General features: G+C 42.6%; 2 protein-coding genes across 5 annotated transcripts in view; one reads left to right on the forward strand and one right to left on the reverse strand.

Annotated features, from left to right (window-relative positions):
* Nucleotides 1–12,198, reverse strand: part of C6H16orf96 (chromosome 6 C16orf96 homolog) — a 24,704-nt gene extending 12,506 nt beyond the window's left edge. Inside the window, exons 1-7 of one of the 4 annotated variants that reach the window (XM_075830750.1) lie at nt 12,013–12,198; nt 11,132–11,244; nt 7,685–8,097; nt 7,061–7,165; nt 6,783–6,863; nt 4,758–4,844; nt 3,792–3,942 (exon numbers count right to left, since the gene is read on the reverse strand). In XM_075830750.1, the coding sequence (XP_075686865.1) occupies nt 3,792–3,942; nt 4,758–4,844; nt 6,783–6,863; nt 7,061–7,165; nt 7,685–8,097; nt 11,132–11,141 (847 nt within the window). In that variant the 5' untranslated portion in view covers nt 11,142–11,244; nt 12,013–12,198. Of the gene's footprint in view, nt 1–3,791; nt 3,943–4,757; nt 4,845–6,782; nt 6,864–7,060; nt 7,166–7,684; nt 8,098–8,676; nt 8,840–11,131; nt 11,245–11,753; nt 11,913–12,012 lie in introns of those variants that run through there. The other 3 variants (XM_075830748.1, XM_075830749.1, XM_075830751.1) reach the window with 3 other exon arrangements.
* Nucleotides 12,056–23,640, forward strand: CDIP1 (cell death inducing p53 target 1). Its single transcript, XM_075830753.1, has 5 exons — nt 12,056–12,143; nt 16,600–16,701; nt 17,622–17,732; nt 18,428–18,722; nt 20,093–23,640. Exons 2-5 carry the CDS (start codon nt 16,617–16,619, stop codon nt 20,202–20,204), a joined length of 603 nt encoding a protein of 200 aa, XP_075686868.1. The 5' UTR covers nt 12,056–12,143; nt 16,600–16,616; the 3' UTR covers nt 20,205–23,640.
* Nucleotides 23,641–24,219: the final 579 nt, after the last annotated feature.

The raw sequence follows: 24,219 nt of genomic DNA on the forward strand, positions 1-24,219 counted from the left end.
TTCTTGTATATAGGGGCAGTATTATAGTAGTTATATTATTGTATATAGGAGGCAGTATTATAGTAGTTATATTCTTGTATATAGGGGCAGTATTATAGTAGTTATATTCTTGTATATAGGAGCAGTATTATAGTAGTTATATTCTTGTATATAGGGGGCAGTATTATAGTAGTTATATTCTTGTATATAGGGGCAGTATTATAGTAGTTATATTCTTGTATATAGGAGCAGTATTATAGTAGTTATATTCTTGTATATAGGGGCAGTATTATTGTAGTTATATTCTTGTATATAGGGGCAGTATTAAAGTAGTTATATTCTTGTATATAGGGGCAGTATTATAGTAGTTATATTCTTGTATATAGGGGCAGTATTATAGTAGTTATATTCTTGTATATAGGGGCAGTATTATAGTAGTTATATTCTTGTATATAGGGGCAGTATTATAGTAGTTATATTCTTGTATATAGGGGCAGTATTATAGTAGTTATATTTTTGTATATAGGGGCAGTATTATAGTAGTTGTATTCTTGTATATAGGAGGTAGTATTATAGTAGTTATATTCTTGTATATAGGAGCATTATTATAGTAGTTGTATTCTTGTATATAGGAGGTAGTATTATAGTAGTTATATTCTTGTATATAGGAGCAGTGTTATAGTAGTTATATTCTTGTATATAGGAGCAGTATTATAGTAGTTATATTCTTGTATATAGGGAGCAGTATTATAGTAGTTATATTCTTGTATATAGGGGGCAGTATTATAGTAGTTATATTCTTGTATATAGGGGCATTATTATAGTAGTTATATTCTTGTATATAGGAGGTAGTATTATAGTAGTTATATTCTTGTATATAGGAGCAGTATTATAGTAGTTGTATCCTTGTATATAGGGGCAGTATTATAGTAGTTATATTCTTGTATATAGGAGGTAGTATTATAGTAGTTATATTCTTGTATATAGGGGCAGTATTATAGTAGTTATATTCTTGTATATAGGAGGTAGTATTATAGTAGTTATATTCTTGTATATAGGAGCAGTATTATAGTAGCTATATTCTTGTATATAGGGGGCAGTATTATAGTAGTTATATTCTTGTATATAGGGGCAGTATTATAGTAGTTATATTCTTGTATATAGGAGGTAGTATTATAGTGGTTATATTCTTGTATATAGTGGCAGTATTATAGTAGTTGTATTCTTGTATATAGGAGGTAGTATTATAGTAGTTATATTCTTGTATATAGGGGCAGTATTATAGTAGTTATATGCTTGTATATAGGAGCAGTATTATAGTAGTTATATGTTTGTATATAGGAGCAGTATTATAGTAGTTATATTCTTGTATATAGGAGCAGTATTATAGTAGTTGTATTCTTGTATATAGGGGCAGTATTATAGTAGTTATATTCTTGTATATAGGGGGCAGTATTATAGTAGTTATATTCTTGTATATAGGAGCAGTATTATAGTAGTTGTATTCTTGTATATAGGAGGCAGTATTATAGTAGTTATATTCTTGTATATAGGGGGCAGTATTATAGTAGTTATATTCTTGTATATAGGAGGTAGTATTATAGTAGTTATATTCTTGTATATAGGGGCAGTATTATAGTAGTTGTATTCTTGTATATAGGAGGTAGTATTATAGTAGTTATATTCTTGTATATAGGAGCAGTATTATAGTAGTTGTATTCTTGTATATAGGAGGCAGTATTATAGTAGTTATATTCTTGTATATAGGGGGCAGTATTATAGTAGTTATATTCTTGTATATAGGGGCATTATTATAGTAGTTATATTCTTGTATATAGGGGCAGTATTATAGTAGTTATATTCTTGTATATAGGGGCAGTATTATAGTAGTTATATTCTTGTATATAGGGGCAGTATTATAGTAGTTATATTCTTGTATATAGGGGCAGTATTATAGTAGTTATATTCTTGTATATAGGGGGCAGTATTATAGTAGTTATATTCTTGTATATAGGAGGCAGTATTATAGTAGTTATATTCTTGTACATAGGGGGCAGTATTATAGTAGTTATATTCTTGTATATAGGGGGCAGTATTATAGTAGTTATATTCTTGTATATAGGGGGCAGTATTATAGTAGTTATATTCTTGTATATAGGGGGCAGTATTATAGTAGTTATATTCTTGTATATAGGGGCAGTATTATAGTAGTTATATTCTTGTATATAGGGGGCAGTATTATAGTAGTTATATTCTTGTATATAGGGGGCAGTATTATAGTAGTTATATTCTTGTATATAGGAGCAGTATTATAGTAGTTATATTCTTGTACATAGGGGCAGTATTATAGTAGTTATATTCTTGTATATAGGGGGCAGTATTATAGTAGTTATATTCTTGTATATAGGGGGCAGTATTATAGTAGTTATATTCTTGTACATAGGGAGCAGTATTATAGTAGTTATATTCTTGTATATAGTGGGCAGTATTATAGTAGTTATATTCTTGTATATAGGAGCAGTATTATAGTAGTTATATTCTTGTATATAGGGGGCAGTATTATAGTAGTTATATTCTTGTATATAGTGGGCAGTATTATAGTAGTTATATTCTTGTATATAGGGGGCAGTATTATAGTAATTATATTCTTGTATATAGGAGCAGTATTATAGTAGTTATATTCTTGTATATAGGGGCAGTATTATAGTAGTTATATTCTTGTATATAGGAGCAGTATTATAGTAGTTATATTCTTGTATATAAGGGCAGTATTATAGTAGTTATATTCTCGTATATAGGGGCAGTATTATAATAGTTATACTCTTGTATATAGGGGCAGTATTATAGTAGTTATATTCTTGTATATATGGGGCAGTATTATAGTAGTTATATTCTTGTATATAGGGGCAGTATTATAGTAGTTATATTCTTGTATATAGGGGCAGTAGTATAGTAGTTATATTCTTGTATATAGGAGGCAGTATTATAGTAGTTATATTCTTGTATATAGGGAGCAGTATTATAGTAGTTATATTCTTGTATATAGGGAGCAGTATTATAGTAGTTATATTCTTGTATATAGGAGCAGTATTATAGTAGTTATATTATTATATATAGGAGCAGTATTATAGTAGTTATATTCTTGTATATGGGGCAGTATTATAGTAGTTATATTCTTGTATATAGGAGCAGTATTATAGTAGTTATATTCTTGTATATGGGGAGCAGTATTATAGTAGATATATTCTTGTATATAGGGGGCAGTAGTTATATTGTATATAGGGGCAGTATTATAGTAGTTATATTCTTGTATATAGGGGCAGTATTATAGTAGTTATATTCTTGTATATAGGGGCAGTATTATAGTAGTTATATTCTTGTATATAGGAGGCAGTATTATAGTAGTTATATTCTTGTATATAGGGGCAGTATTATAGTAGTTATATTCTTGTATATAGGGGCAGTATTATAGTAGTTATATTCTTGTATATAGGGGCAGTATTATAGTAGTTATATTCTTGTATATAGAGGCAGTATTATAGTAGTTATATTCTTGTATATAGGGGGCAGTATTATAGTAGTTATATTCTTGTATATAGGGGCAGTATTATAGTAGTTATATTCTTGTATATAGGGGGCAGTATTATAGTAGTTATATTCTTGTACATAGGGGGCAGTATTGCAGTCTCTAGTGCTGGTAGAGTAAAAATGTTCCGCTTAATTTGTCAGAACAGTGTCGGAATAGGTTTGCAAAATGACAGCCATGTCCCTTGCTCACATTTAGTTATTGTACATTGTTTTTTGTCACGCACCCATTTCTAGGTCCAGCCGCTTCAGCTCCTGTTCGATATCCTGTACCCGGCTCTCCAGACCTTCATGTCTTGCAGGGAGGGTTCCCAGGCCGTTCATGATTCTTTTGACGTTGCGCTGTTTCGTTTCATTGCTGAGGGCCCAGTCTGAACTCTGTCGATGATGCAGGAATATAACGTTTTACACAATGAATGGCACTGAAATGTCTTTGCCGTTTTTTTTTTTTAATTACAGTTACCATGGAAATTCCAAAATGGGAATCAGTGATCAGTTAAATACAATGAAAACACCTTCTTATATCGAGTCGCCCACATAGAAACTAGGAGCCGTTCTCCACTATTCAGCAGTTTGCGGTGGGGGAGTCGCTCCTATAGTTAAGATGATCATTGGAGTGAATGGTCGTCTATTTCTTACAGTCTTTTTAGCCCCCAGAAAATCTCTTCGAATACAGAGAAAATGATCTTATAAAGTATAAATGTCTCCGGACATGTCTGATTTAGTAAATACTTGTATTTTCCATGAAATAACAATTCTGGTGCATCTAGTTCCTCTATTATTCCTCCTGGAAATATATGGATAAATTGACAATTGGGTTACCATTCCCCTTGTCAATTAGGTGTGTCCTTGCACAGTCTGATACTCTCTGCACCGTTTGGACAGTGTCAGACTTCATAGGGACACACTCCATTGACAAGGGGAATAGTAACACCTAGTTATCAGTTTATTCATACATTTCCAGGAGGATTAACAGAGGAACATTGAGCTCTAAAAAAAAATATTTAAAAAAAAAATCGATGCCTTTGAGGAATACAAGCACTTACTATAACAGACATGTCAGGAGAGCTGCTGGTCCTCTTTAATTCCACATTTACCTGCAACATTTGTGAATAAAGACTTCAGAAATATTTGCAATTCAAAACTCAATATACATATAATATATACATACTGTATATATAATATACTTCTACCTTGTTGGTCATAGTATCATGTAGTGATGGCCAGGTCACCAGGTCAGACTGCTCGGGATAAGAATAAAGCTTTTTCTGCAAATTCTCCTGTAACGATAAGGAAAGATCATAAAATTGCATAAGCCATATAAACCATATACCCCGTATAGGCCTCATACCAAATATAGACCATATATCCCATATAGACCACGCACCCCATATACCCCATATAGACCACACACCCCATATACCCCATATAGGCCTCATACCAAATATAGACCATATATCCCATATAGACCACACACCCCATATAAACCATATACCCCGTATAGGCCTCATACCAAATATAGACCATAAATCCCATATAGACCCCACACCCCATATAGACCATTCACCCCATATAGACCATATACGTCATATAGACAACACAACCCATTTAGATTATATATGTCGTATAGACCATAAATCCCATACATACCATACACCCTATATGGACCATATACCTAATTTAAACCATATACGTCCTATATACTATACACCCCACATAGACCACACACCCCATATAGACCCTATACCCCATATTGTTGATATACCCCATATAGACCACACACCCATATAGACCATATACGTCATAAATAAACTGACAAAATTTCCCTCAATGCTATAATAAATGTAATCCATCCAATGTAGCAAAAAGTATAAAATTCTTTATTCAGACACAAAATAGTTGTACATACCATTTAAAAACACATGTACAAAAATAATACAGGAAGAGGACAGTGTATAATCGTAAGGCAGGACATATATGGTGGTGACATAGGTCAGAATCACTAAATCTCATACCCTACCTTGTACTTATATCCACTATATGCACAAAGATGACTCTACATAGAGTCATGGTAACACCTATTCAATGGCAATAATTTGTCCAGACTCAGACCGTGCATCACAAGAGACCTCACCCACCATAAGCCATCGTGACTGCCCATACACTGTCCAAAACCCAACGCGCGTTTTGCACCAGGCTTCGTCAGGGGGTAATATACGTCATATAGACTATACACCCCATATAGATCATATACCCCACATAGACCATATACCACATATAGACCACACACTGCATATAGACTATATACCCCATATAAATGGCATACCCTATATGGACAATATACATCCTATATAGACCATATACCCCATATAGACTGCACTCCCCATATATACCGCACACCCCATATAGACCGCACACCCCATATAGACCACACACCCCATATAGACCACACACCCCACATAGACCATCTACCACATATAGACCACACACTGCATATAGACTATATACCCCATAACAATGGCATACCCTATATAGACAATATACATCCTATATAGGCCATATACCCCACATAGACCGCACACCCCATATAGACCACACACCCCATATAGACCACACCCCCCATATAGACCACACACCCCATATAGACCACATACCCCATATAAATGGCATACCCTATATAGACAATATACAGCCTATATAGACCATATAGACCACACACCCATATAGGTCGCACACCCCATATAGACAGCACACCCCATATAGACCATATACCCCGTATAGATCACACACCCCATATAGATCACACACCCCATATAGACCACACACCCCATATAGAAAGTAAAGAATTAAGAAGTAAGAGGGATTTATAGGGTCATCTTAAAAAAAAAAAGTCTAATCTAGGAGCCTCTATAGGCTGAAGGCACAGATACGCAGATTTTCCTCTTATATGGACAGGACCTTGAGCTCTGTTCATCCTGAGCTCCAAATTCATGAATACAATGCTATCATTACAGTGAAGACTGACACTTACCAAGACAGGGCGGTAGATGGAAATCTGCATAAAACAGAAGACTAATGTGCTGCTCTGGCCTATGGACGGATGGGTGACACAATTGCGGCCATTAGTGGTTGTCACCCAGCATCTGGGATAACTTAGAAGCGGGACTCCTCAACCGTGTGTCTGGTATATAATCCTGCCATTCCCTGGGGGCTCTTACCAGCTTGTCTTCTAGCAGGGGGATATTTTGAGTCCTCCCATCCAGGTCTTGTAGTCTCCTCTCAACCTCCCGGATATTTATCTGTAAAAAAATAAAGACCATAAGACGTGGTGCGTCCGACTGACGAGATCCCTCAGAGGAGAAAATGCATCGGCCGGGCTGGATTGTTTGTGTTTGTTCCTCACACAACGTCTCCAGTTCTTGATCCGCCGGCCCCTGAGGAACGACCATCTGTGAAATGAGTCTCGTTGATTTTATAATGTCGCCTGGGATCTCACCTTGGACACTTGGTCACCGAGAGACGCCAGTCTTTCTTGGATCAAGTCGTTGGCCTGCCTGAGGGTGTTGAACGTGCTGAGTAGTTCCTGGAAGGCGTTCATGGCCTAGCAGAGGAATATAGATATAAGCGGTTACTTACAGGACTCGTCTTAAAAAGTTGACCTACAGTCCTATGGAAAACCACAGATGAGACATTGTGATATCAACATGAGCTCTGCCAAGTGACAAACTCATCTTTAATAAATGAACAAGCTTAGCTCTGCTACATGAGAATATGACTAGGAGTCTTGTGATCAACCTACTTATTTGATGTATTTCCTTATTCCACCAAGAAACCCCAATAACATTCGAGGTGTCCTGGTCACTAGGGTCAAGGGTCTAAACGCAGGTTGCTTTTTGACCCAGGTTGCTTTTTGTGGTGAGTAGGGCGGCGTGATCCTCAGGCCGATTCCCTCACAAGTTTGGGGACCCTGCTCAGGTTCACAATGCCTACGGCATAGGGGCATGTGGCCAATCTAAGCTATGGTGCCATTCTATGGGACCCTTAGCAGCTTCTGGGGCTTTCTCTAGGGCATGTCCACCCTTGCTCCTAACATACGAGACAGAAGATGTCCATGTCTCACCTTGCTGACTCCATCTTCATTCATCTCGGTCTTCTTCTTGAGCTGCATTAGTTGCCACATCTCCTCTACAGGCCTCTTCTGGGATTGACTGGCTTGTAGAAGACTGGCGGAGCTGGGTAGAGCATCTAGGTGTTGGAGCTTGGCCTCCATCTGAGAGAGCTTGTCCTGCAGATGGTGGAATAGCGTGGATGGTTTTTCGGAGTCGTCCACATTTATTTGCCCCGGCTGTATGAACTCCTTCTCCTCCTGGGACAACTTCCTCCGTACGTCCTCAACCTGCAGGTGTTCCAGGAGGCCATAGAGCAAGGAGTAAAGTGCGTTGAAGTTGACGGCCCCAAGTTCTGGAGAACCTATAGCCAAGTTCAGAAGCTCTTTGAAGGACACGGAGCCCGACATGGCGAAGAAGACGGAGTCTAAAGGAAATAAAAAATAGACTGGCGTAAATACCCAATATACAGAAAACAGAAACCCAGCAGAAGATCCTCAAAAAACATCTTCATTGTATAGGAACGTGTAGACACCACAACTTCGTGACCCATAAATGAACCTACAAACCGCATGTGCTCCTCCATCAGAAGTCCGCAACGATCACAACACATCTATTCGCTAGGGGAGATGTACTCAAATTGATGCGGTGACACTTAAAGGGGTTGTCCACTCAGGACAACCTCTTTACATATTCCCTGTTAGGGCACATGGACATCATAAAGCCCCGTTCTTCGGACTCCCTGATAAGAGCAGCCACCGCTCAGGAGGACTCAAAGTGTTAATGTTTTACATGGTCGATCATTGATCGGTAGGGGAGATGTTTGGCCACCGGCAGCTTCCCTCGGAGAGATCATCTGATCATCGGGGGTCTCAGCAGCCGGATCTGCGGGGATCTCAGGGATGGCTTTGATTCACGTGTGAGGTGTCCAGATAAGATCAGGAAATTATGGAAGAATTAGAGCTAATTCGGATCCATAAACAGCAGGTCAATCTCAATAGCTTACCTGATGAAGAAACAGAGGCGGCAGGTGTCTCCAGATAGCTGTACGTAGAGTGCAAGCTCTTCAGTCTAGCTCATGCATGCTGGAATTCATTCTGTCCCACATTGAACCCTCCTAGCAACCCTCGAAACCAGCCATGCCTGCTGACTCCCGGACTGTGCCGGGAAGTTTTCACTGGTTGCTAAGAGACCAAGAAACGCCTGGTAATCTGTAGAGGACACTTCTGGTCTAGTGTTTATGTCCCTGTTGCTACCTCTGCTGCTGGTAACTTAACCCCACGTTTCCTGCCCTGTAACACATTGCATAATGGACCTCTGCATTCAGTCAGCACGTAGCAAGCGGACGAGAGGCGATATATATATATATATATTAGTACATCACTCCGTTTTAGCCCTAATGGGGCCAGAAGAAAAAAAATAGACTGGTGCCCTTTAACACTTGCTGACGGATCCTGTCACTACCACATGCTGACGGATCTTGTTATAACCTCTTGCTGTTGAACCCCAGGGGTCCAGTGCTGTATTAGGGTATGTTCACACGCAGTGACTAAAAAACGTCTGAAAATACGAAGGTGTTTTGGAGGGAAAACCGCTCCTGATTTTCAGCCGTTTTTTTTAGCAACTCGCGTTTTTCGCAGCGTTTTCTACGGATGTTTTTGGAGCTGTTTTTCTATGGAGTCAATGAAAAACGGCTCGAAAAAAACGACTCAAGAAGTGACATGCACTTTTTTTTACCGGGCATCTTTTTACACGTCGTTTTTTCAAAACGCCCGCGTAAAAAAACGGCCCATCGGAACAGAACGCTGTTTTTCCCGATGAAATCAATGGGCAGATGTTTGGAGGCGTTCTGCTTCCGATTTTTCGGCCGTTTGCGGCCCGAAAAACGGCCGAAAATAATCTATGTGAACATACCCTAAATAGCGCATAGTAAGTTTGGGCCCCGTTTTAGATTTTGCATTGGGCCCCTGGTGTTTCAAGTCACGCCTCTGTATATCGTTCAGGACATGCTTGTACTTGTAGTTCCTGTCTTACTTTAGATTTTGATTTGAAAAAATGCGCCTGAATAAAAATGCGCCAAAAAGTGGCATAATTGGGGTGCGCCAAATTTATTATGTTTTAGACACTTTATTAGGTCTCGATCTACGGTTTTGAATAGGACAAGGGCAAGAGGAGTCGTAAAATGCGCCAAATTTATTAATGGCGTGCAATCATATTTTGTGAATTTATTTTATTTTATAGATTTATTTCTTATACACTTTTAGGTTACGTTCACACGGGCTATTTTCGGCCATTTTTTGGGCCGTAAATGGCCCGAAAAAAATCTGAAGCAGAATGTCTACAAACATCTACCCATTGAGTTCAATGGGAAATACGGCGTTCTGTTCCGACGAGGCGTTTTTTACGCGGCCGTTTTGAAAAACGGCCGCGTAAAAAACGGCCACGAAAAAGAAGTGCATGTCACTTCTTGAGAGGTTTTTGGAGGCGTTTTTCATTGACTCTATTGAAAAACAGCTCCAAAAACGGCCGTAAAAAACTCAGCAAAAAATGTGAGTTGCTAAAAAAAGGTCTGAAAATCAGGAGCTAATTTCCCTTGAAAACAGCTCCGTATTTTGAGACGTTTTTGGCTAAGGGTATGTGCACACACACTAATTACGTCCGTAATTGACGGACGTATTTCGGCCGCAAGTAGTGGACCGAACACACTGCAGGGAGCCGGGCTCCTAGCATCACACTTATGTACGACGCTAGGAGTCCCTGCCTCTCCGTGGAACTACTGTCCCGTACTGAAAACATGATTACAGTACGGGACAGTTGTCCTGCAGAGAGGCAGGGACTCCTAGCATCGTATATAACTATGATGCTAGGAGCCCGGCTCCCTGCACTGTGTTCGGTCCGGGACTTGCGGCCGAAATACGTCCGTCAATTACGGACGTAATTAGTGTGTGTGCACATACCCTAAGTGTGTGAACATAGCCTTAAAGCAAGGGATTAGAAGAATTACTATATGTATGCGTAGCCTTAAAGGGGCACACTACTTTCAGCATTTAGGGTCGAATCTTTGCAATGGAAATATTGCGGGGCTACACCAGGAGGGCGCGGGGACATTGTTACTTTATACGCCTGCATCCATACGCGCTTAGGATGACTCGTAAGGAGGCGTTAGATAATTATCGCGATTACGGTCACATGACCAGGATGGGTAATTCTAAATATAGGCGGTTTTTAACGTGTAGCAATCCATGTCAACCCCATTGCACGATTATATTTAGACAACACGATTTTACAGTCACACATTTTTAGCGCACCATAAGATTCGCGATCGCATCTTTGGGACAGCGGCGTGGAAACCTTTACAAGCCGCGACTCTCAAAAGCGCCGATTGTAATTATTCTAATCGTACACGTCATCTTAGCGGTTAACGCCCCCTTTACCCACCACGCTTTAACGCTGTTACATACCTGATGACATTTTACAGCACAAAAGTGGACTAATAAACGCACCGGCCGCCAAAACGCCATCCACGATCCGTCCGGTTGTACGTACAGCTTATACGTTCCATAACTTTTGGCGTCTGTGAAAGTAATTCGAACAAAATCAGGATTACAGGATGTCAAAGTACATTCATTCCCTGCAATGATATAAGTATGTGCCCCCATGACGCTATTTTTAAAAACGGACGTATTATTATATGCGATCCGGGTGCCTGAATTCGTTAATGAGGGTGTTGACTTACGCCCTAAAACATCAAATTTCGTTACAATTATTCACATTTTATGGGGTTGGAATTTGAACGTTGGCAGCTGCATGCTGCGCTGTGATTGGCTGTAAAGCAACCAATCGTACGGCAGCTTATATGGTATTCAAGTCGTTTACTTTAAAGGAAACCGCCACCTTTTAGAATAAGGGTATATGGACACCCGGGCGCGCAGCATTTTATTGGAAATTTCTGTAGCCCGCCGACGCTCAAGTATACGGGCACTTTCGTTTTTTAGTTTCGTGGGGTCCTAATGATTCCCACATGCGCCTTTAAATGCGCTTTTTCAGCAATCGTCTTCTATACGACAAGTCCTGCAAACGAACCCATTTGCAGTAACGACGCTAGGCCTCATCTAAGAAAACCAGTGAATTAAAGGCAATGGTGCAGTTGCCCTTGGCAACACGTCAAAAAACTCTTTTTTCTATCTCTATGGCAAGTTGGAACAGTCAGTGCTGACGTGTCATATAATAAGTTATTATTGATTTATACAGCATGGATAATAGTGTTAATGTAACAAGCAATGGACAATAAAGTTATTCAATAAAAAAAAACGCCACTGTTCGTAAATGAGCCTGATTATACCTGGAAACGGAAGTGTGCCCGTTGGCCACCGGGAGTTGTAGTTCGAGGATGGAGGGGCGGGACTACAGATCCCAATGTGCAGTGCGAGGAGTAAACAGGAGCAGTAGCAGCGGCAGCCGGGGAGAGTGGAGGTGAGTGCGGGGGCTGCGCGGACGTCTCTGTCCCCGGTGTATGGGCCGTTATTATATGTCCGCCTCATATATAGACTGGGGGGGGGCTGTCACTATTGCTGTCACTATTGCTGTCACTGCTGCTGTCATCATTGCTGTTTTTTGTATGTTACGCTGCTATGTTTATTTTAATATGGAATTCACATAATAAACATGGACACTACAACTCCCAGCATGTTCTGTCTCTCAGACATGTTTAGCGCATTTCAATTCTCTATTTTTTTGTACTCTTTGTGGTGTAGAACAAATTTATTTTTACCTGGAAACCATCAGCAAGCAGAATAGCTGATGTTTATGGACCTTATTATGGCTTGTGTTGAATATAGACTGATCACCAAATGAATTCATAATACTTGCAATTGGTGTTGAGGGGACCCCCACCGATCAGAAGACAAAAGGCGTTTGGGGGGTGTCCGCTTCACTGCCTACCCAGGCGCAGCACCCCGTTTATATGAGCGGCTATGCCATGTACTGCTGCCCGGTCCCATTCACTAGCAATACCAGACACAGGTGCCCCCTAATTCTGCTAATTGGTGGGGGTCCCAGGGGTTCAACCCCCATCATTCAAACATTGATGGCTTATCCTAAGAAAAGGACATCGCTGAATACCTTTTTGATGAACCAATCAGACGTGCAGGTTGTTCACAATATCCTGCGGAGCTGAAATCTCCCAGTAACCGCCTGCTTGTTCAGTGTCTGCATAAAGCTACTAATGGTGATTTACATTCTGGGACACTCCTCACAGCCGGCATAAAACAGTCATCTGATGTAAAACGAACTGCCCCTCTGCATTGTAGGAGCTCAGCAAAGCAGTCATTGATGTCAGTAAACAAGCTTGCTGACGGTTTCCAATATCAGCCAGCAGAATAGTGAGTGCAGCTCTGGAGTATAATACAGGATGTAACTCAGGATCAGAACAGGATAAATAATGTAATGTATGTACACAGTGACTCCACCAGCAGAATAGGGAGTGCAGCTCTGGAGTATAATACAGGATGTAACTCAGGATCAGTGCAGGATAAGTAATGTAATGTATGTACACGGTGACTCCACCAGCAGAATAGTGAGTGCGGCTCTGGAGTATAATACAGGATATAACTCAGGATCAGTACAGGATAAGTAATGTAATGTATATACACAGTGACCCCACCAGCAGAATAGTGAGTGCAGCTCTGGAGTATAATACAGGATGTAACTCAGGATCAGTACAGGATAAGTAATGTAATGTATGTACACAGTGACTCCACCAGCAGAATAGTGAGTGCAGCTCTGGAGTAGAATACAGGATATAACTCAGGATCAGTACAGGATAAGTAATGTAATGTATGTACATAGTGACTCCACCAGCAGAATAGTGAGTGCAGCTCTGGAGTATAATACAGGATATAACTCATGATCAGTACAGGATAAGTAATGTAATGTATGTACATAGTGACTCCACCAGCAGAATAGTGAGTGCAGCCCTGGAGTATAATACAGGATGTAACTCAGGATCAGTACAGGATAAGTAATGTAATGTATGTACACAGCGACTCCACCAGCAGAATAGTAAGTGCAGCTCTGGAGTATAATACAGGATATAACTCAGGATCAGTACAGGATAAGTAATGTATGTACACAGTGACTCCACCAGCAGAATAGTGAGTGCAGCTCTGGAGTATAATACAGGATGTAACTCAGGATCAGTACAGGATAAGTAATGTCATGTATGTACACAGTGACCCCACCAGCAGAATAGTGAGTGCAGCTCTGGAATATAATACAGGATGTAACTCAGGCTCAGTACAGGATAAGTAATGTCATGTATGTACACAGTGATTCCACCAGCAGAATAGTGAGTGCTGCTCTGGAGTATAATACAGGATATAACTCAGGATCAGTACAGGATAAGTAATGTAATGTCTGTACACAGTGACTCCACCAGCAGAATAGTGAGTGAAGCTCTGGAGTATAATAATACAGGATGTAACTCAGGATCAGTACAGGATATGTAATGTATGTACACAGTGACTCCACCAGCAGAATAGTGAGTGAAGCTCTGGAGTATAATAATACAGGATGTAACTCAGGATAAGTAATGTAATGTATGTACACAGTGACTCCACCAGCAGAATAGTGAGTGCAGCTCTGGAGTATAATACAGGATATAACTCAGGATCAGTACAGGATAAGTAATGTAATGTATGTACACAGTGACTCCACCAGCAGAATAGTGAGTGCAGCTCTCGAGTATAATACAGGATGTAACTCAGGATCAGTACAGGATAAGTAATGTAATGTATATACACAGTGACTCCACCAGCAGAATAGTGAGTGCAGCTCTGGAGTATAATACAGGATATAACTCAGGATCAGTACAGGATAAGTAATGTAATGTATGTACAGTGACTCCACCAGCAGAATAGTGAGTGAAGCTCTGGAGTATAATAATACAGGATGTAACTCAGGATCAGTACAGGATATGTAATGTCTGTACACAGTGACTCCACCAGCAGAATAGGGAGTGCAGCTCTGGAGTATAATACAGGATGTAACTCAGGATCAGTACAGGATAAGTAATGTAATGTCTGTACACAGTGACTCCACCAGCAGAATAGTGAGTGCAGCTCTGGAGTATAATACAGGATGTAACCTCGGAGCTGCGTTTTATCCACTGTGTTGTAGTCCTGATACTTGCTGAATGCTTTATTGGGATCTACCAGACCTCATGAACCCCCCCACTGTGTGGCTCTTGCACCCGTGAACCTTGATGTTCGGTGGGGTTTATTTCCTCCTTTGCTCTTCTATATAGTGCCGGGCCGCTATGGGTGATCGGCAGCTCCTGGCGCCATTGTGCGGCTCTGACTGCGGTCGCTCTGGTTACGGGCTGAATTGTGTTTGTATAATTACATACTTGTCACGTGTTCGGTCTCCGCTGCTTGTTGTCACCATAACAAACCCTCAGCTCTTCCCCGAGGTGGTGACTTTCATTAGTCTTGTCTCTGTTTCTGTATCACCCAGCTTTTCTGTTTTTCCAGTTTGGGAAAGCTGAGTGTTAACCCTTTAAGGAGCTGTTATGTGACTTTTGTCTGTCCCCAACTTTCCCAGTTAGAGACATAATAAAGTCATGAGACGAGTGACCGGGGTATCGCCCCCCCCCCAGGCCTCTGCTGTATCCGTCATGACCTGTAGTAATAAATCTGGAGGCTTGTGCTCTATTTATACTCACGGCTGCATTGCATTGTGGGAGATGTAGTGTTTGTGCTCGGTGGGGCCTGGGTGTAGGAACGTCTTTATACATATCATACAGCGTGACCATACATGGGCAGTGGCTGATAACAGAGAACACTATCTGGGGACCATGTCATATATATTGGAAAAATATTTGCTGATCAAGGAAAAATAAATAAATAAATCCTCTATTTAACCATTTGTTTGCTGGAGGCGTCTTGTGGACTTTGTCATAATACGGAAGTTGTGGGGAATATTAATTATTTATATTTCCGTCCACAGTCCGGTAATGTGCGCAGCGTTTTTTACATCTATAGTGTTCGGATATCATCTCATCCCAGGGTTTGGGGCTCTGCCATTAAAGGAGTAGTCCCAGTTCTGGGACCCGCACCTAGGTGGAGAATGGGGGTTCTTTGACCTTAGTCCTACATGGTGCGGTGGTCGCCTCATCAAAAGGGTCGGGGTTGGGAATTGATGGCATATTACATGGATGTAAAATACGTGTCTGTGATGGAGTACCCCTTTAAGTGTAGTGTTATGGATCTCAATGTGGGGTAATCACCGCTCCATCCCCTTAAATAGGGTTTTCTGATTTAATATAAAACTTAATTATTGTATAATGAAAAGATCTGCAATTGCAGTTTCATTTCCTTACCATTTTCAAGATATATTGGCTTGCTGTCAGTGAATGGAAATATTCTTGTTGACACCCAGATAACCAACTGCCGGGACTGGATAGAGATTTATGCCGTTGATGTGTTCCCCTCACAGAGGATTGTGAAGACCATGCAGGTTTTCAGCCTCTGCATGTATAATATGTTTCCATTCACTGACAGCAAGCAGAAATTATGAAAAATTAAAATACAAAGGACATTATAGAATGAATTTACAGAACACCAGAAAATCCCTTTTATCACGGCGGCTGCTGCGCTGCTGTCAGACACGGAACATTCCATTGTATAGTGAGGGGGGAGCAGGAGTGCACCATGTGGCTGCTGAAGAAGGGGTGCGGCACAGATATGATCCCGGGTCGCCCATTCTAGCACTTTCCTATCTGACCGCACTCTCTACATTGGAATAATGGAAACCCTAAGTGGTTGTGGTTGGCATCGCTAGTTTCCAGGGTGCCTGTGGGCTGTCATGTGGACAGGCATGCGGGGGATGTGACAGTGGGTGTAACATACACACCGTTTATTTTCATTACCAGATACATTGATTTAAGAAATGGCGAGTGACCCTCCCCCTCCTTATCCCGGGGGTCCCACAGCTCCGCTGCTGGAGGACAAGCATGGATCACCCAACATGGAAGGTACAGTGGGGTAGTCACCGGTTTATTTCGAGGGATTCTCCATAGTGTTATATGACCGGGTTTATATTTCTTGCAGATTATTGTCGATCCCAGAAACCTCAACGTCTCCACATTCAAAGTAAATCGTGATCGTTGTAGAAGGAAAGTTCTGCAGCTTTCAGTTCCTCAACATTTTTAAGATCTTGCTGTCAGTGAACGGAAGTATTCATTGTTTACATTCAGAAACGGACTGAAGATACATAACTTGACACTTTTCACAGCTGAGGGTCTGTTACAATTGTATCCAGTCTAGACAATCCTCTGTGAGGTGAACACATCCGCGGCACAAATCTCTCCTGTCCTGATCGTTTATTACAATCTTTACCTCCTACAGGTTTTTTTTGTTTTTAGACCGAATACCATTGTAAAAAAACCTCTCAGCTGTGAGAAGTATTAGGACTTCTAGAGGTTCCTATTCACTGACCGTAAGCAGAGATCTTGAAACACAAAGTATGTTAGAACGCTGCAGAACTTTTCAACCCCTTTATTATATTATGGCCTTGTTCACACGGGGCTAAAAAAAAAACTACGTGCAAACGCGTCAAAAACGCTAGCGCTTTTTGTAAAGCACTTTTTAAAATAGGCGTTTTTTGACGTGATTTCGGCGTGTTTTTTTTAATGCGTAATTAGGACTCCCGTTGACTATGGGAATTAGGCGCGGGGGGTTTTACGCGGCAGGAATTGACCGGATTCTTCTTTTTTTACACGACGCAGTTTTTTTTTTAACACGCACGCGTATGCGCTACAATGCGTTTTTCCATCGATGTCAATAGGAAGCATAAAGCACGGGTTTTTCGGCACGTAAAACGCAGCAGAAACACGTCCAATACACGCCGTCTCCTGCACTTTTCTTATATTCTCCTTTCTTTCTTGTTTTGTAGATCACAACAGACAACCTGCAGGCGCCTACCCCCCCGGCATGCCATTCGTACCCCCAGATTCAGGACCCCCTCCGTATGAAGCAAATCCAGGTTACATTGTCCCAAGTCCAGGTGACGTCCAAATATTCTATATGGAAAAAACTTAAGGGAAATTGTCTGGAGCAAAGGGATCAAGTGAAGCAGCGCCAGCCAATGAGATCACTGCGTGCCCCTGTCCTGTGGTGTTCTCTATAGTGGGTGCCACTCACCGCTCTGGCCTGTAGAGGGGGCACTGAGTCAATAATTGGGTCCCAGATAGATAGATAGATACAAAACACATCTGTATATGGGTCACAATCTAATAAACTGGAGTTCCCCTTTAAATGATCATAGCTAATGAGTGGATCGTGGCAATCAGGGGGCGGAGTTAATGAATGGATAGATGGGAACGCAGAAGCCGCTTATCTCTGACCTACCTGGAAACATATAATGGGTGTATCCGAGGGTTTAATGGGTCTCCTACCGCCCTGAGACGCTACATGGGGAAACAATGGACAGGAATACAGTCCTCAGGGGTGGCGTACAGCCCCTCCCCCAGAGACTGGCAGGAGAGCTGCGTACAGAGCTGGTTCCCAGAAAATCACCCCAACCCCTCCGCAGTTAGTACAGCTCCATTGGACTCCATGGTGCTTCCTAAAAATCCCATATTGGGGGGTTCAGATTCTTTAGCAAGTGCTGCGCCCCTTGTTTTTGGAAATGCTAGAGAGGGTGAGGTCGGGTGGTACTGGTTGCATTGACCAGGTGATTAACCCTTTCTTCTCTTCCAGGTTATTTCCCTCCACCTGGGCCTTATGCACCTATGGGCTACTACCCACCACCTACTTGCCCGTATCCACAGCAGTTTCCGTCCCCTGGTGCACATGGCACTACAGTCATTGTTCCACCTGGCGCCAGTCCCGCCTCCGCCACCACCACTACAGTCACCGTCCTGCAGGGAGAAATATTCCAGGGATCCCCGGTACAGACGGTGTGCCCACATTGCCAGCAGCCCATTATCACCAAAATCACCCACGAGATCGGGCTTATGAACTTTCTGCTGTGCTGCTTCTGCTGCTTTGTAGGGTAAGTGAAGGGGCCGGGTGGGGGAGGGGGTGGTCTCGTTTTAGGTTAGTGTTAAGTCTGTGGAGGGGTCACTGGACCAGAGGAGTTATCCGCTTACATCCAGACAGCGGAGGCAGCCATATTGTAAGCTCAGTCTGTATTCATGGGTATGCAAGCAATGGGGAGTGTAGGGGATGTCAGAATCTGGGCAGTAACGTCAGACCAACACTAGGTGGCAGTGGCAGCATTGCAGGAACTTCAGCCTAACACTAGGTGGCAGTGTCATCATTGCAGGAACTTCAGCCTAACACTAGGTGGCAGTGTCATCATTGCAGGAACTTCAGCCTAACACTAGGTGGCAGTGTCATCATTGCAGGAACTTCAGCCTAACACTAGGTGGCAGTGTCATCATTGCAGGATCTCCAGCCTAACACTAGGTGGCAGTGTCATCGTTGCAGTAACTACAGCCTAACACAAGGTGGCAGTCTCATCAGTGCAGGAACTTCATCCTAACACAAGGTGGCAGTGTCATCATTGCAGGATCTCTAGCCTAACACAAGGTGGCAGTGTCATCATTGCAGGATCTCCAGCCTAACACGAGGTGGCAGTGTCATCAGTGCAGGAACTTCCGCCTAACACAAGGTGGCAGTGTCATCAGTGCAGGAACTTCAGCCTAACACAAGGTGGCAGTGTCATCAGTGCAGGAACTTCAGCCTAACACAAGGTGGCACTGTCATCATTGCAGGATCTCCAGCCTAACACAAGGTGGCACTGTCATCATTGCAGGATCTCCAGCCTAAAACAAGGAGGCACTGTCATCATTGCAGGATCTCCAGTCTAACACAAGGTGGCACTGTCATCATTGCAGGATCTCCAGCCTAAAACAAGGAGGCACTGTCATCATTGCAGGATCTTCAGCCTAACACAAGGTGGCACTGTCATCATTGCAGGATCTCCAGCCTAACACAAGGTGGCACTGTCATCATTGCAGGATCTTCAGCCTAACACAAGGTGGCACTGTCATCATTGCAGGATCTTCAGCCTAGCACAAGGTGGCACTGTCATCATTGCAGGATCTCCAGCCTAACACAAGGTGGCAGTGTCATCATTGCAGGATCTTCAGCCTAGCACAAGGTGGCACTGTCATCATTGCAGGATCTTCAGCCTAACACAAGGTGGCAGTGTCATCATTGCAGGATCTCCAGCCTAACACAAGGTGGCACTGTCATCATTGCAGGATCTTCAGCCTAGCACAAGGTGGCAGTGTTTCTATGAGTGCTCTTGCAGCCTCAGTGATTATCCCCATATGGTTATCTTGTTTGTTTTCAGGTGCCTCAAGGACTTAGTGGGGGGTTTAGGAAGACCTATCTAAATATTTTCATCCTTTTCAGATGTGACCTGGGCTGTTGTCTCATCCCGTGTATGATCAACGACCTAAAAGATGTGACCCACACCTGCCCCAACTGCAAGGCGTACATCTACACTTATCGGAGGATGGGCTAATGACGACCTCCGGTGCCGCATCCCGTTCATCTCAGAGCTACTATCTCATCTCGTCCTCCGTCCGCACATCAACACTAAGAAGCCGTGAATTCTAAGACTGGGTACAATATTCTGCGGTCTCCATTGAAAATGAAGCAAGAATTCATGTCAGACTGATGCTCATAGCGTGTCTCCCCCTGGTGGTCGTCATTGAATAGGACATGTAACGCTTATTAGGATTACTCACACATGGGGGGGGGGTGCAAAGTGTCATATTTACCGTCTCACCTTAGTGCTGAATGACTTCTCTACCCAAGTGTGTCAAGGCCGGTGGCGTGAAGGCTTTATCGGATCATTCACGCTTATGTCGTACATTTTAGTTTATGATATGAATCCGTTCTGTTAGCTGTGAAGCAGGGCACTGAAGGATAGGAGGGGGGTGCTATTATTTATGCATTGCCTTTTCCGGTCCGAATATGATTTCATGTCTTGGTGGTCTGGTCATTGTTTTGGCTGCTCGGTCCATAGGACATTGTAGAACGGTGGATTGAGGCGGAGCTCCGGAGGTTGTACATGACATTCATGGGAAGAATATAACGGGCTGCATGTGCATAGTTATAGGACGTCGCCGCTACACGTTTATGGGAAGACTACAGTGATTTACCGACCTCATGACGGTTTTAGGTCGTTTTGTTAAAGGGAACCTGTCAACGGGACGTCATCCATCAAAGTGCCAGTGGGGTCTGGCGTAAAGTCTACCATATTGTGATTGACATCCCGTGCCCTCCACCCTCCATTGTTGTAGCAGCTTTTACTCCCTGGACTCCTAGGCAGGATGTTCTCAAGGAGTCCGGTGCGCGCTATGATCCTGCTTGGCGCTATTGATTGGCTGAGGACTCATCCCGGAGAGGAGGGCCGCCATGTATGCTCACTTGCGCCTTTATTCCAGTCCTTCATTGACTCTTTCCAGGGCTATTTAGTGTATCCTATAATACAGCCTTAGTCGATGGACCCATTTAAAGGAATTCTCCACTTAAAGGGGTTGTCTCAATTAAAGCAGGACTGACGATAAACTGATCACGGCCGGACCGGCTTCAGAAACCCCCCGGCGATCTCTCACCGCACCTGCAGCTGGCCATACAATTGTACGGTCGACCATGTAGAGCTCTGGCTAATAAATCAACCTCCTACTATGACATCCATATGTCCTAATGACATGGAAGGGGGTTGTGTTTAGGAGACCGCCTCTTTAAAAGAGGATCGGTCATTAGTTCATATAAGTTGTACTGGTTAACTGACCTGAATAGCGCTGTCTCCCCGATTCCCGCACTGTTTATTTCCTTGACCTTCCTGTTCCGGAGATATGGCTCCCTTTTGTGCTGGCTCCCTATATTCTTATTTGCTGTAGTTAGCCAATGGGGTGGAGCTAGTTTCCCTGCCTCTGATGCTGACCAATCAGCATGAGGCAGCTTGAAGACAGTTCATGCCCTGTTGGCTAACTACAGCATATAGGGAGCCAACACAATAGTGGGCCATATCTCCAGACCGGGGGGGTCCAGAAAAAAAAAGAAAAACCGCGCTGGAATCAGGGAGACCACGATATTCAGGTCAGTTCAAATTATGACCTAGTGACATCCTCCTTAAATTTATTTTGCCAAAAATCTGATTACTCAACAGTAAAAGATAAAATAAAATAAAAAATCTGGTCCCTCTAAGCTGCTCCTTTGCCAATTCAGGCTTGAGCTCAAAACCTTAGTAATCTGAGAGAGACTGGTTGCTTGGTTATGCTGCCTGACAACCTCATCAGTCTGGTTGTTATGCAGTGTATCCATAGCAACTAGATCATCTCAAATGATTCATAACTGGCGTGGCACGGGGCTGGCGGTAGCGAAGGCGAAAAGCAGCTCGGCCGTTCCCAGTCTTGCTACTGCGTTATTAATCAGATTTTTTCCTAAAAGTGGGTGGAGAACCTCTTTAAAGGGATCGGTCCTTGAGAAAGTTTCCTCTTGAAGATTTGCTGGTTGACAGGATCTACTGGAAACACTAATAATTTATGCTTAGCATCTTGTGAAAATGAAAGTGTCAAACTCTAAATCCCCCCCTTCTCCTGCAGTGCATGGCACAATCCTGCGAGACTGCATACACCTGCTGCCTTGGTCTGTACTTACCTATTTGGAATGTTCCATTTCTTTGCATCTTATGGGGGGGCACACCATTCTTTAATTGAATCTCATTGAGTAGTATAGTTTATTCATTGTATATATAAGACACTATATATGGAACTTGCTTCCGTGGCTGGTTTTCCTGTACAGAATCGGGTTGCGTTTCTTGGAAAAGCCGCGTCTGGGGACATCACGTCCTGCGGCGGTTTAATTATCGGCGTCGTTAGTTTTTGTTTTTATATCGTGACGTTTTATGAATCTGTCAGCGCAGGCGTCGGGTGTAATGGAATGAATTCTAATTTTCTCAGGTTTGCCCATCTATAGCCGCGTGTAAGGCTTGTGCATTTTGCCGATTTGCCGCAAATTTTAGATTTTTTTGCATACAAGTAGTAATCGCTGCGGAACATCTTCTACTAACGAAGTTCGTCCTTAATTGGGACAACGCTCCTATTTTTTCTTAGTTTTCTCAGATAACGTTCTACGGAAAAGCTGAGACACAACAGCGGGGGGGGGGGGGCGGCGGTCGTACAGGCTTCCCCTTAATGAAACGTTATACAGCTTTTTAATATGCTTGGTGTTACCATTCTTCATTATTGCTAAAGATCTCCGCTTGCTATCAGTGAATGAAAACATTGATCATATTAAGCTGACCAACTGTCCCAAGCCCTGTACCTGTGTGTCACTTGGACACAATCAGGACAAGTTTTTACGCTGTTTCCATTCACTGACAGCAGGCAGAGATCTTCAGAAAAATGGTGAAGCATTGTGCAAAGGAAGAATTAAACTGTCTATAGACAGATTTTTGGGGGGTTTCATTGGAATCCACTAATCTTCTGATGTCCAAGGCCTCGCCCCAACCCTTGGTTGCTGTCAGGGAATAAGGATCTGACAAGGTTTTTTTTCCTGGTCTGATCTTTTATTTACCTCCTGGGAAAAGTGGCGCCTGGCAGCCGCTTATCTCCCTGCTTCACTAAAACAACTTATGTACTTGGCCAGGGTCAATGTCTATATTAATAGGCCGCAGCACGGCTGTTCTCCTATAGCGCTGGGCATGGGCTACCGGCGCTGTGCATGTGGCAGTAGTCACGCTTCTACACCTCGGCGGCAGATCTTCCAAACGCCTTGATGTCATCACCAGCAGAATAAGAGGTCAAAATAAAAAAATCTAGTTTTGCCAATTTAACCCTTGTGTGACTTCCTCCAGGCCACGCAGAGGTTGTGGCGTCCGATCCTCGTAACTATGTCCACGGTTTATTTAATAGGAAGTTAAAGCATTAAACCACTACTGACCTTAAGACTCTTATTTTTTTTTCTCATATAGATCGTATTTATTTCACGACCGTCTCAAGTAACGTCTAACAACTCATCAGTTCCTGGGAAAGCTGGGTGACTACAAATATGGCTGCCCATACAGCTCCCACAGTAGTGGTCACTCAGCTTTCCTAGAGTCCTGCATGCTTGTCTAGATGCCCGGTGATCTGTCCGCCTGAGTTTAGGTCACTCTGATCATCAAGTCTGTCTATAGAGTCCTAGGAAAGCTGGGTGACTAGCCCTGTAGGAGTTATACTGGCAGCCATAGAGGTTGTAAAAGGACACCCGCTAATGGCCTAGACGTAGATGAAGCCGCAGTTTCCTGGAGACCAGACATAACCCTCCCACATATTAGACTCTGCTGCATAGCATTGTGGGAGATGTAGGGCTCCTTCCACTAGTATTATATGGCATCAATTCAAAGTGATGACCAACCATGAAAGGTCAATGGATCAGACCGCCCTTAAGCCTCTATGACGTCCATGTGCCCTAATAGGGCGTGTGGACAGCGGTTCTCACATGGAGGGAAAGCGCTCAAACTCCCTGCCAGAGCTGGCCTGGTT

Source organism: Rhinoderma darwinii, chromosome 6, assembly GCF_050947455.1.
Source record: "Rhinoderma darwinii isolate aRhiDar2 chromosome 6, aRhiDar2.hap1, whole genome shotgun sequence".
Classification (NCBI taxonomy): Eukaryota; Metazoa; Chordata; class Amphibia; order Anura; family Rhinodermatidae; genus Rhinoderma; species Rhinoderma darwinii.